This window comes from Protopterus annectens, chromosome 6.part1, assembly GCF_019279795.1.
Source record: "Protopterus annectens isolate FY-2018-M chromosome 6.part1, PAN1.0, whole genome shotgun sequence".
NCBI classification, from domain to species: Eukaryota; Metazoa; Chordata; order Ceratodontiformes; family Protopteridae; genus Protopterus; species Protopterus annectens.
Genome location: NC_056738.1, coordinates 302,371,343 through 302,386,036, shown reverse-complemented (window position 1 = coordinate 302,386,036; position 14,694 = coordinate 302,371,343). Strand labels below are relative to the sequence as shown.

At 36.5% G+C, this 14,694-nt stretch overlaps 1 protein-coding gene across 1 annotated transcript in view; it reads left to right on the top strand.

Annotated features, from left to right (window-relative positions):
• Positions 1–14,694, top strand: part of LOC122805519 (glucosylceramide transporter ABCA12-like) — a 201,447-nt gene that overhangs the window by 141,154 nt on the left and 45,599 nt on the right. The window contains exon 3 of the mRNA XM_044075722.1: positions 14,356–14,491. Within this exon, the coding sequence (XP_043931657.1) occupies positions 14,356–14,491 (136 nt within the window). The remainder of the gene's footprint in view (positions 1–14,355; positions 14,492–14,694) is intronic.

Here is a 14,694-nt window from a genome sequence, read left to right as displayed (position 1 = left end):
CAGGTTAATATGGGTGGTTGGGGATTCTGAGGAACAGGTGCTCCAGTCTATGTTAAACTCTCCAAGTAGTAGGGTTTCTTGGGAGTAGTGACATGATAGCCAGTGCAGGATATCTTCAAGTGTAGATATATTGTTACCTGGGGGTATGTACATTAATGCATTTATTTTTATTAAGTTGCAATTTGATGGCAAGAATCTCCGAGTTATTAATCTGAGGTGGTTGTATTACATCTATGGTGACATTCAACTCAGATTTATAGAGTACATCTATCCCACCCCCTTCCTCGAAGCACAATCCAGCCTGTATGTTGTACCCAGGTTTCATATAAACAGAGAATCTCAGGGAAGTGGACATCCAGAAGTGCATGCAATTCATGTACCTCGTTATTAATGCTTCTAATATTGAGATGACAGGCTAGGAGAGAGTTAGTTGGCCTATTAATTGTAGGTGTGTAGCTTAGATTGCAAGTAGAGGGGGTATGTGTATCTGAAGTGGGTGGGCCAGGGTTGGGGTGAATATCACCACCAAGTATTAGGTTAAGTCTATACTTGGTGATGAACTTTAGGAATTTGTTTATTAGTTTGTGGTAGTGTTTGGATCTAGAGCTAATGTGCCTGGGGTTGAGATGTTGATAGACTGAACAAGATGTTGGATAGTACCTGGTACTGTAAGTATGGTTGAAGGTGGGAGGATTTACAGCTGGGGTGATAGTATGGCCTTTCGGGAATTGAAATCCCATGAGAAACTGGTTTTCATACAAGGTAAGGAGGTATGGTGCAAACAAGAGGGGTAGTAAAGAGGAGTATATCACTATCTGTGATTCAGCTAGTGAGTTAAGGAGTTGTTTTACCTGGTGATGCAACACCAGAAGATAGAGTGGTGAGGTAAAGGTACTGGAAGGGGTATGGGAGAATGCCAGATGAAAGCTAATAGGTGCTATTAAAATGTAGGTAGAAGAATGGGGGTGGGAGGAATTATCTCAGATGAAAGCAGATAAGATCTAGAAAGTGAGGGAGTGGCTATAGTACTATAAATTTAGAGGTACTGGGGGAGGGAGGAAATTGTGGCAGGGAGAGGAGCGAACGTAGCAGGGCTATTGGAGTTTACAAGGTTTCCTAAGGTGTCCTAAAGCTATAAGGTAAGTATTATAGTTCTTAATGTAAGAGTCAGTTTACTTAAGTTACAAGGGAAGGAAGCAAACACTCAAGTAGAAAAAAGAGCCCTATAGCTGACCAAAATGGTGACCTGCTTAATTACACAGCACTGTAAGTGAAAGCTTAACAAATGCTTTTTGTGTGTGCAACCTACTCTGTTTAAATGTTGAGAGAAACTGATTGCAGTCCTGTAGACACCGTTTTGTAGGGAACTGTAGAGTTCAACTAGGAAAAGAGAAAAGTAGAGATTCTAGGGTAAGCATGAAGGCAACAACAGGCAGTTATTTTATAATAATATATAATATATAATTTTATAATATATTCAGAGAGGTTTGATGGTGGGGGGGTAAAGTAGCACACCAGAATGAACTAAGATTTATAGCTAAGAAACCTAAGCAAGAGAGCAATGCAGTAAATAAACACTTGCCAGATTTTAAAGATATACCAGAAAAGTTCTACAGGTTATCTTGTTATAAAGCATGGATTAAAACATTTCAAGGAGGTGATTTTAGTTAGCTGCATAAAATACATTTTTATATTTGCTATGATATATTTGTGAGATATGGAGACATACCTCTCAACCTCTTAGAGAAGAAATCTGGAAAAAAGCATAAAACATGGGTGGACAAAGGCCCAAAAATAGGGACACTTTTTAAATATTACTCTTACAAACTTAGAAAGTTGCTAGAATAATAGGTTCCACAAGGATATGAAGTCTAAAACTCAACATTTTGCCATTATTATCTGACTTCAGTCCTCAGTCATTTGCCAATGATTTGTCAGAAAAACACAGTCTTTGGAGAAACAGACCAAAAATATGAGGTAAAAATCTGGCCAGCTGAGAGATACATAATGGAAGGGTCTGGTAAATGATAGGAAGGGGACAATAAGTTTTATTATCTCTGAGACGTGTAATGTTGTACATGTTCAGTCAAAGTTCTTGAGCATTGAGCATTTGTTTTCCCAAAACTGGTTGGGTGCAGATGTTTTGTTATATTTATAATACTGACTTCAAGTTCAGGTGACTCACAGTAAAAAAATATGTTTGGGTTTTTGTGGGTTCTTTGATTAATTGAATGCCATTTCAATCAACAGTTGATTAATTGTAACTAAAACATCTGAACCGTTTAGATCTTGCACATTCAAAACAACAACACCCTGAATATCGCACAACACACACACACACACACACACACACACACACACACACACACACACATATATATATATATATATATATATATATATATATATATATATTTTTTTTTTTTTTGAGGGGCACAAGCATGCTTATCCCCCACATGTTTTATCCACATTTTCCTTCTCTAAATATAACTACTGCAAGGTGGTGCATTGGTGAAGAGAGGAGAAAAGAAGATAAAAAAAAAATAAACTCACTTCCATTTTTCTTCCATTTTGAACCAAAAGTAAAAGTGAAACATCTACAACACAGCTAGTTCTGACATAGCGAAACATCAACTACATGAACCCAGCAATCTTCCTGCAGTGATGTTCTGAAATTTGCTACAGGCCTAGTCAATACAGTCTACATTTCTTGTTCCTTTGTACTGTAACTTTACTTTCTACTTCAAGTGTATGGAGCCTTAGGGTTAGTATATATACCATTCATATATATCAACAAATAACATTCCTGAATTACGGTCCCTGACCCAGCAGGCCCTACTATCCACTGAACAATGGCTCTCTCACAACCTTGTTGTTGTATCTTTCGGCTTTTTCCCGGTAATGGGTCACCACAGCGGAACTCTGGTCTGCTAATGATTGGCAGTAGATTTTTTTACGAAACGCCGAGGTGCCAGCTCGACGCCCAACCTTCAACGAAAGTACACCCATTTACGCACGCATGTCTTTCGAACGCTACCCAACCGTGGGGAGGACAGGCAGACTCCACACAGAAGGCACTCCCAAGCCAAGCTGAGAATCGAACGGGAGAACCTCTTGCTGTGAGGTAACAATGCTACCACCGTACCATCGCGGCAGACCTAAATCCCAAAAAGACCAAACTCCTACTTTTCCTTCCCCGTTCTCGTTCTCATCACAAAACCTCCTTTTTTATTACATCTTCTAACACTACAACTATCCAACCTGACACCTACACAAAACTCCTAGGGGTCATTATCGATGACGAACTAAAGTTCAACCTACACGTACTCCAATGTATAAAAAAACAAACCAGAAACTAGGTCTGCTGTATCGGAACAAAAAATTCCTAACCCATGAATCTAGACTTACCCTGGGCCAGGCACTCCTCCTCCCCTCCCTCTTATATGCCGCCCCAGTTCTTACCAATATCCGGGCCTCCACTCTAAACAAACTCCAACAGACTTACCATAAAATAGCCAGATTCATTACTAATGCCCCATACAACTCACACCACTGCATTTCTTCAAACTCTCTTCAATGGCTTGAACTTCCCCAATTTCTGCCATCTTATCAATTTCATATGCTACACACTATTCTTTATAAACCCTCCTTTTGTTCATCTCTATCTTCCTTAGTCTCCATCTACATCCTATCCCGGACCCTCCATATGTCTAACCAACAATTACTTGATATCTACCACCCAAAAAGGTCAGTAGGCAAACTACTCTACAAACACTCCCTTGCCCATGCTTGGAACAAACTTCCCCTTGACTTACGTTCAATCTCCCACACCCCGCACTTTAAAAATGAACTAAAAGCTTATTTTCTCAATTCCAGAACCTGCCCTTGCCATGACCCCCACCTAGTCTTCCTTCCCATTATATACCCTCAAAAGGAACATACTTAGTAGGTACCTCATTACACCTCTCTCTCCAATGTATCTACTATGCATTTGCATAATTTTATACAAACAAAAATGTTTTATTGTTGACCTATTGATATCAATGTAAAATTGTTACATAGCTTCTTTTTAATGCAACTTTAACTTTATGCATGTAACCCAACATATGTGAATCTTTTTCCTGTAACTGCTATTATATCAATATTGTTTAAAATTGTACTTGTTTAAAATGTATTACTGGAGCTTTTCTCCTTGGATCTTCACTGAAAATGGGCCACAAGCCCAGTTGGACAAACCCGGTTAACAAATATCAATAAATAAATAAAAATAAATATATGCAAAGACTGAAAGGATTGCTACATAGCGTGTAAAGTGGGGAGAGGGTTATATAGGTGAATTCTGGAAAATTATTTTTTATTTGTTTGCATGTGCATATATATATATATATATATATATATATATATATATATATATATATATATATATATATATATATATGTGTGTGTGTGTGTGTGTGTGTGTGTGTGTGTGTGGTATATATGCATTTTTTCTTTGCTATGTATGAGTCCCAAAAGGTAAATCACAATGCTTCATGTAGTTTCCTTTCCTTGCATTTAGGAAATTTACACATATTTGCTTGTTTGCTAGGCTGCTAATACAGTAGGATCTTGTCTAGTTTCTTATATAAGGCTGTGGTCCTCTGAATTAGTAGGTCTTTGATGTAAATGTGACTATGCAGTAATATGTGGTCTGATTTCAATTCCTGACATTTGTAGTTAAATATAATTAAGAAATACTGACATAATAAATCTTTATATAACAAGTGACTTTTGGCTGACTTAACATAAATGAATCTAATAGCATACTCTCAGATGCACTAGCTTTCAGTAATGTTATTCAACATAGTTTTATGTGGCATATACTTCAAATACTACAACTGATTAATCTTTCCCACATTTACATTAATGTTATTATCCATCAGATAGTTGCTTTCTCACTCTCCCATAGATTTAATGCAGTGCACATATCAGAAAGGTTAATCTCTCTGCACTGTACTGATGTGTACAGAAAATAGTATTGCTTACACCCAGTTTTTGCCACATAGGATTTCTCAATATAGCTATTAAGTAGTGATATCAGTGAAGCTGTGTTTCTGAGACACCTTACTTAACTTCTATTAAATAGCCCTTTTGGCTTAAAGGATGAATTTACTGGAAACTTGTGAAACTGCCCGGGTATTTGTTGAATGCTAATTGTAGGACATACTAATTCTGGTGTTGATCCGTGAAAAGTCTGTTTGTACATATACTTTCAATAAAGTCTCAGTGGCAGTAACCATTGTGAAAGCATGCTGCTATCTTCTTTTCTCATATGTCAGCCTTACCTGTATTGTTTGTACTACTGCAAGCTGTTTCAGCATTGAAATGTAATCAAAAAACATTCCTGTTATTATTAATCTTAAGCATAAGCTTATCTTCAATTGCCTTATTTTTCCTAATGTAGCTGGAGACTGGCTTTATGAAAAATTACTTTCAGGTGATTCTCAATATTATACACTAACAGTGATGGTGACCCTATGACACGCATGTCAAAGGTGACAGACACCACAACGTTTTGGGTGACACTCCAGCGATAACTAATATCTGAGTCACCAAAGATACTGCCTTTGCATTCGTTGCTCATGTGAAGTGCACTGAATTATTTTATACCAGGAGATTTTGACATGTCAAACCCAAAAGGTTCGCCATCACTGCACTAGCAGTTGCTCAGATGTTAACTTGAGCTGTCATTTTGTTTTTATTTTCCCTTTTCTCTGGACCTTTGGACATCCATATGATAGATTTCTGACAGCTTGTATACCTTTTTATTTGTTTACTTCACTTTCCTTGTTTTCTTCATGTTCAGATTTTTGTACTGTGAATTTGTTCCATGTATTTTTGAAAAACAGTTTCCATGTTTGGTCAACATACTGGCATTCAACTTGACTTAATTGTAACCACACATTCAGAAAAGTCCATTATTATTATTGTTGCCAACTATAAACAATAAGGAGCAAGCCATTCCAGTAAATACTGCTTTCTTCACTACCAGTCAACATAGCATTTTAAAAGCTATCATCCACTACTAAGTTATTTCCATGATCATTTCAAGATACACACCTGATGGAAATTTTACCATGAGCCTCATGATTCAGTGAAGAATGCTTGAATCTCCATTAATTACAGAAGTGTTACCAAAACCTATACCAAAAGTGTCAGTAAGACACTCCAGATGAATTAAAGTAGTTTTGTGTGATAATAGCAATTGTTACTTGGCATATTAATTAATTTCACTATCCTATTCCAACCAGTTTGGCTTTTGGATAAACATTGTTCCACTGTACTGTTATTTCTGATACACACATATGTACAGCAATTAATCTCATTTTTGGAGTAACCACTAGAAGGACAAAATGAAGGTCCTCTGCTCATATCTGACCCATATTTCCTTATCTGGGTTGGGGGTTGGCATAATGCTTAAGGTGTGTACCTCTCAGACACAAGATACAGAGTTTGATTCTTACGTTTGAAAGGGACTTTGGCCCCCATGGGCAGCTAGATTAGTATTACTAGGAACCTATATCTCTTTGATAATTATTGATTTCATATGATGCCCTTACCAGTTGAAAAATTATTTCATAAATTATGCTACTTGAGTCTCCAGTAGTGATATATGGGCATTTAAGTTTGGCTTCAAGTAGCCCTAAATGTTTTTCTTTCTAAAAAAAAAAAAAAAAGTCTGGTATTGAAACTGCTATCCAGCATAATTTACCTATTCCTGATAAATTTAAAGCACCCACTTGAAAAATCCATAATCCAAGTGTTCCTCTCATACAAAACACACATACTTACACACGTGCACACACAGACACAAACATGCACACACACACACACACACACACACACACACACACACACACACACACACACACACACACACACACACATGCACATCTATACAAAAGTGAATACCATTCAAGATGAATTACCCAATAAAAACATTCATAAAGAAATTACATCATCTAGCACAAAAGATCAGCATGTGGGCTTGAATAATTAATTGACAGTATATGCATGTGATATGTAAACTAATATTTAGACTAGCCAGTTAGCTAGTAGCCAGTGGGAGTCAGAGGAGTAAGAACAAGAGCCAATGGGATTTCTCAGGAGAGTGGTCAACTGGGACCAGTGGAATAGGAACCACAACCAGTGAGGAAGTGCACTTAATCTTGGATAGTGTTATTTAGGGATCTTCCCTATTTACTCAATATATAGCAGAATTTCCATTACAGTTATTTAGAGGCTCTACAAATTCCCTGGGGAGTTAGCTGTGATGTCTTGCAAGATGTACTGTGGAGATATCATAAATACTCTGTTACCTAATGCTTGTATGGCCTTGCTGGTCAATGCATTTCAAATTATGTAGCAGGTATCCGTAAGTTATGTTTGTTTTGCAATTTAGGAATGAAATATAATATTACCTACCCGATCTTCTAGATGCCTGTAGATGTTAACATATTCTGTGTGTATTACCAAGAAAGTAATGCATTTTCCACGTACTTAGTATATGTTGTGACTTTTTCCTGTTATAAACAACATTGCCTAAGTTTTGCTAAAGCTGAATTTCTTTTTGCTTATACCAGCATTCTGCTGAATGAGTGTCTGCACTAAGTTTGTTATTAATTACAGAGAAGGCCGTTGAGTGGGTGATTGCAGGGTCATTTTCAGTCCCAGTAATTTGTAGGTTTATGGATTAGTAAGAAATGTGCACACAACAAACAACATGGTTCCAAGTTGAAAACATCAACATAACAAATTAAATTCATAAAAAAAAATAATCTGAAGTGAAATTTAAATGTTTTTTCATGAGGTGGTCAGAGTTTCTCATACATCCCCACACACAGGGTTTCACTGTTGCACCCGTAAATTAATATAATAGGTTTTAGAAGCTATACCCCCTAACTTAAATGGTTGTTCCACTATAGGGAAATGAAATTTTCCCCGCACCAGCGTTATTCAAAATATAATCATGTCACTGTCAACAACAGTCAAATAATGAATTCTAAGTGAGTTGTTTCCTTTGGATGTGTGCTCCTCCAAATGCTGTTTTCCAGTTACAATAACATCAGCCGAGTACATTCTGAGCCATTCTAAATATCTGTAACTGAAAGTGAACAGGTGACACATGGTATCTGATCAGCTGCATCTGTAGCTTTAAGAGGTCATAGAGCCATTCCTTTGGAGATGTTATTGGTGACTGATAATGGTGCTATGACATGCTCTGGCCTGATGTAAACACATCCCACTTTTCAATGAGTAGTTAAGATAACTCTAAATGGCAGATGATTAGAAAGAAGGTTCAGTGTTCAGTATTTTTTTTAGAAACAGAGAAACAGCTGCTGTAGGACCAAAAGACATCCAGAAAGTTTTCTCGAGATTTCCTGGGAGTATCGATTGTAGTGGATAGTTTCCTTATAGAATAAGTGTGCTTCTAATAAGAAGATAATTATGTATGGGCTGTGGACAGTCAAGTGCCACATACTCTGAAAATTCTGCTAAGTACACCCCCCCTGGCCTTACATACTTTAATGTGCTCTACCCTACAGTTCACAGAAACTGCTGAAACAAGCTGACTAGAATGAGAATGAGACCCGCTGAAAGAAGGATTTGCCCACAGTCTTCTAACTTAGGAAGGGGTTACAGTACTGGACTTGTACAGGGGGAGGAGGTTAAGTAGGGAAGTGATGCTAGGAGTTAGGGGTCATGTATGTAAAAAATGAGGGAAGGGAAAGAAAAGGAGGTGGAAATAAATATTTATAGGTTGATTATGAGAGTCCTGCATTGCTCTTTTTTGACATTGCTAGTTGAGCAAACCTAAACCCCCTCCATTTCTTTTTATATTATAGTTAAATTTTATTGGTGGTTTGGTGTCCTGTGGCAGTTTTGGTGCTTTGGGGTGAAGATTCAGGTTTAGCTCCCTCCTGTAAAAAAGAGAGTTCCCTCTTCCTTCACAGAATAAACTGGTGAGGCTGTATATAGGACCTGGAGCGAGCAGCTAAGTATGCTGTCCAGGAATAATGCAGTTGCAGGAGAGGTTTAGTAAGAGTGAGTGGTGTCCCGTACTGCTATGAACCAAGGTAAATCTGTCATCCATAGGTGCATACAGACTTGCATAATCTACAAAAAAAACTATAGTATTCATAATACAAGAGCTTGTATTTGTCTCACAATAATAACTTTATTAATAACAAATAATAACTTTATTAATAACAAATAATAACTTTATTAATATCGCTCCTTCATATCTATGTCAAGCCCTCTTTTTCCAAGGAGGACAACTTAGGTAGAAGCTATCTATAGTGATTACTGGTGAGTTCCATAATGAGAGACACTGCACCCCCTTTCTCCAAAGGTTAACATCAGAAGATTTTTTTTTTTCTTGTTAGTAAGGTGATTGAATAGGATGTTTTAGTAACTGCTTGAAATGCTGCGACTTGTTAGGGTGAGTCTTGGAATGCCAAGACCTAATTATGAAAAATGCAGCCTTGTATGAGACTGCTGTCCTATATTCCCTTTTACTCTATGTATGCTGATCTTGGAGTTGGTATATTTAAGTCTAGGAGGTATAGCGAGTGTCTTCTTTATATCAGGAGTGCAGTGGGCTTTATCCCCTGCAATAACAACTTTAAAGAAGAAAAGCATTTTTCAACATTTGTTCTTCTGCATTTTTTGCCTTTTTTTGGATTTCAGGTCCTGGTATCATAAGGCTGGATAGCAGGGCTAACCATCTGGTGGTGTGAACATTGACTTAATGCAATATGACTCTGAATAGTCTAGCTACTGTTTTGAACTTTTATTTGGTTGCAGTAGGTTCTGTCAATAGCACACATTGTTGACCGATATTTCTGCTGTTTGAAGTTATCAAAGATACTGTTATCAAGTGCAGGACTTAATGAAAGGAGAAAAAAATCATATTGCTTTTATGCAGGGGATATGTGCTTTCAGTAGCAGAAAGTGGGAATGTATGTTAATGCTGAGTGTTGTGGCATAGGAGTGAGAGTGTGTGTATAAGTATTTCTGGGTTAGGGTTAGATTACAGGTTATGAAAATAGATATTTTTTCTGTTGTGCTTGTCTGTTCTGGTCAACGTGATATGTATATGAGTAGCTGTTAGAGAAAGGCTTTTTAGTAAGGTAATGTTTAGGGCTGCGGTTACGGGCATGGTAGGGTAAGGGCAAGCAGAGGACAGAGGTACCAATGGCATACAAGTGCAGTACTGGCATCGACATATGAAGCTGATACTGCATTTGTGATCACAACTTAAACACTCAGGTTGTGTGTTGTACTTGTAGCAAGCTGGTTGTTATAGTTGTGTTTTTTCCCTGATGATCTAGTTATGGTACTGAGAATAATAGTTTCCAAAGGAAGTGACTTCAGAACAGAGCCCTGCGGACCACCACAGTAATAATTTATATAGCTTATGTTTATGTCTAAAAGTGAGAACGTGGAAAGAGCATGCATTGCAGACTAACAGTATAGTCTTGTCTTGGTTTGAGCCATTTTATTAAAGTTTATGTTATGTGTGTGTTGCATTGATACATTTATTTTTTATGTGAGAATTATGATATAAACCTGGCACTTATGATTAGTCATATTGTATTTGTATTCTCAAAAAGTGTTCCAGCATTTGACGCACAGAGAATTCCATGCAGTTAAATTAAGTCTTTTTTATGGATCTTTTATGTGGGTTTTAAGACATGGAGCCTTGCAGTAAGCAATTTTACTATAATGCAGGGTATTCAAAGTAAGTCAGGAGGTGTATTTACCATGTTTGATGTGCATGATGTCATTGATCAGAATTTACAGATGACAGGATTGAAAACTGGCTGAAAGATAGGGCTGACATAATTAAGGTGGCAGGTGCCACTTCAGAAAGTAAGATGGTAGCTAGTGAAATTCCCAAGACTCAGTGCTGGGACCCATGCTTTTGCCATATACCTTTCTGACCTTTATACCATAAACCAGGCCTATTGATAACCAAATTTGCTGATGTCTGTAAACTGGATAATATGATTTAGACTCCCCCAGATGTAAAATCACTACACTAAAAAATAATCCTTACCAACCGATGGTTTACTGGAAAAGGACTTAAACTGGATGTAAAAAAGAGCAGTTTTGTCACATTTGGCAGACTGCCAATATCTAGAATTTACAATGTTGCCAGTTCACAACTCCAAATGGACATGACAGATAGGCACCTTGGCACTTAGGTCATCAATTTTTTCTGTTTTAACTTCTATCCCTTCTATCTAGCCCGACTAATTTTTAATAACTAAATGTACTCAGCTCATATTAATGTAATCTAATTACTGCATACCTGTATATATGTTACTATTAATGTAATCTGATTACTGTATACCTGTGCATATGTTACTATTAATGTAATCTGATTACTGTATACCTGTACATATGTTACTATTAATGTAATCTGATTACTGTATACCTGTGCATATGTTACTATTGATGTAATCTGATTACTGTACACCTGTGCATGTTACTATTAATGTAATCTGATTACTGTATACCTGTGCATATGTTACTATTAATGTAATCTGATTACTGTATACCTGTGCATATGTTACTATTAATGTAATCTGATTACTGTATACCTGTGCATATGTTACTATTAATGTAATCTGATTACTGTATACCTGTGCATATATTACTATTAATGTAATCTGATTACTGTATACCTGTACATATGTTACTATTAATGTAATCTGATTACTGTATACCTGTGCATATGTTACTATTGATGTAATCTGATTACTGTATACCTGTGCATATGTTACTATTAATGTAATCTGATTACTGTATACCTGTGCATATGTTACTATTGATGTAATCTGATTACTGTATACCTGTGCATATGTTACTATTACTGTAATCTAATTACTGTATACCTGTGCATATGTTACTATTGATGTAATCTGATTACTGTACACCTGTGCATGTTACTATTAATGTAATCTGATTACTGTATACCTGTGCATATGTTACTATTAATGTAATCTGATCACTGAATACCTGTGCATATGTTGCTTTTCTTTTTTTGTATCTTGATGTTTTTATGTACAATACTAAGTAACTGTCTAACATATCTAAAATGTATGCAAAACACAGAGTTTTTCTTCCTGAGCCTCTGCTGAAATTAGGTATTTGACTAAACCCAGTTGGACAAACCTGATAGACAAATGGAAACAAATAAATAAATGTCTCATCTAGGTCAAAATATGTTATCGCCCCTCTGTGCTCAGCACTCATTTGACCAATAACAGAGTACTTTGTCGTTTTTGCAAGTACATAGCCAGGCATATTATACGGGTAGAAAGGCCCCAAAGGTTCTTAACTAAAACATATTGTTAGTCTAAAATCCTTAGCTACCAAACCAGGACTGAAGTCCTGTCATTATGCTCTGTTTCATTAAAGTTCCCACAAAGAAACTTCTGTCATGCATACTGTGCTATCGAGCCTGTTATAAGACAAACAGCTTCCCAAGCCCTCAAGTTAAGGACCAAAAGCTCCACCAATACATAAATAAAACATGTTGGAGGAAAAAAATTATTATCCCAAGGTTACTACATTTCAGGAACAAACTGCTTTATATGTTGAATAGAGTGACACCCACACACCTTTCAAGAACAAAAATTATTAGATAGGTATCCACAAATTCATCCCTGTAACATGTTTTGCCCTCCTGGAAGTGGGAGGTGCATCTTAAGGATGGGAATTCAGCAAGGCACAAAATGTTTCTTGACATATAACTCCTATGATCTCATGACTTCCATGTAAGCCTACAAAAAGGTAATAATATGTTAGAATATAGGGGTATTTTACACATTCATATCCTGGAATAAAACCATAAAGACAGGTTTACAGAGGCAAATACTAATCCCTTAGTTTCTTTTCCTGCTCTGTATGAGTTCACAATGAAAAAGTCACATGTGAGATTCCCCAGTGACCTAACGGAGCTTACTGTTTGATATGTTTGTGATCAGAAATTTAGGTTTTGATAGGAAAATTAACATACCTTGACAGTTAACATTTAATGTGAGACACTGAATATACATTTCTCAGTTTTCCTTGACAAATATACATAGATACATAACTTGTGTGAGGCAAGACTATGCAAGATAACTCATATGAGCAAATACTCACAAAATGAACAATTATTACCTTCTCTTTTTTTGCATGGGGCAAGCTTCCCTGCATCCCCATGTGGGTTGCTGCACACCCTGCTAATCATATATACTAACTTCAACAGAGGGGTAAGGGCAAATTCCCTTAACCCACTGTACTGCAACCCCATTCTAAAGAGTGCAAACAGAAGCTCTATTAGGAAAAACATTTGCTCACACAAATGTTTACTTTTTTTACAGCACAAAAAAAATTCTGTCAAGTGATTGTTTGCTCTTCCTAGTTGTAACCCTTCTCACATACTATATAAGCATACAAATATCCTGCACTGATGGCCTCTACAGAAGGTTAGCTGCAGTGAAATAATATTTAATGAAAATGATGAAGTTATTTTCTTAAAGCTCTGGACATTAAAGTTTAGAAGTGAGAATAAGCAGGTTACTTTATCTGTGACGCTACATATTGAAAATGTAAATACATACATACATACATACACACAAAATTATTTCTTATTAGGTTAAGTGGACTTCACAATCCTGCATGATAACATGTATCCTTACCCATAAATAGGAATCCCTTTCATTGAAATATGACTTTATGCTTTGACTGTAAAACAGCACACATTGTTATTATCCTGTTCAAATGGAAATGGGCATTTCAGTGCCAAGTACTGACAAAATATAAAATATATTAAGCCTTCCTCACAATAATAACTGTCAAGCATAAATGCATCAATGAAAACATATGAGGAAGAAGTTGTTTAAGATGTGAAACTGTTCCATTTTAGGGACTCAGCAGTAAGCCTACCCGGAGGGCAGCTTGACCCAGCAGTCAGTAATCAGTGCAGGTGCTGTAGTGAAAGGGATATTGGCATGTACAGAATCCTGAAGTGGTAATAACAACACATGTATAATCTGATTTAATGGCACTGTCAAGGTTCTCTGCTTTCTAACTTCATTGTATACATATAACAATTCCGTTTTTGAGAGTAAGGTGATGTTATTATGATAGAATTATGAGAAAATAACACAGAAAAAAAAAATATTATTTCATGTCTACCTAGTTTTGATTACTAAAATGTGTGGACTAATATTTCATACTGAATGCAAATCATAAATATATACAGTGTTGGAGAACCAATGCAATGTATATTAAAAAATGCATTATGTGTTCCATTAGGTTACCTTGCACCTCGGAATCTACCAAGCACTGGGCTTCTTCCATTTTTACAAACAATTTTATGTGCTTCAGACTCAGTATGTAAGAATGTATCCTATGGGTCAGAAGATAATTTAGCATCAATATACCAGGGCAGGTAAGACCATCTGGAGTTTTTGTTAAAATACAAGAAACCTATGTTTGAGAGAATGTTTATGTTTCCTGTTATCTTATGGGGTATCACAGTTAAGCGTTTGGGCATAAGCAAAACAGTTCAGAAATATACCTTAATTACTTTTGGGAAAGTTATATTTGTTTGAACAATGTTGCAGATCACATATTGCCTGTGGGTGAAGAGTA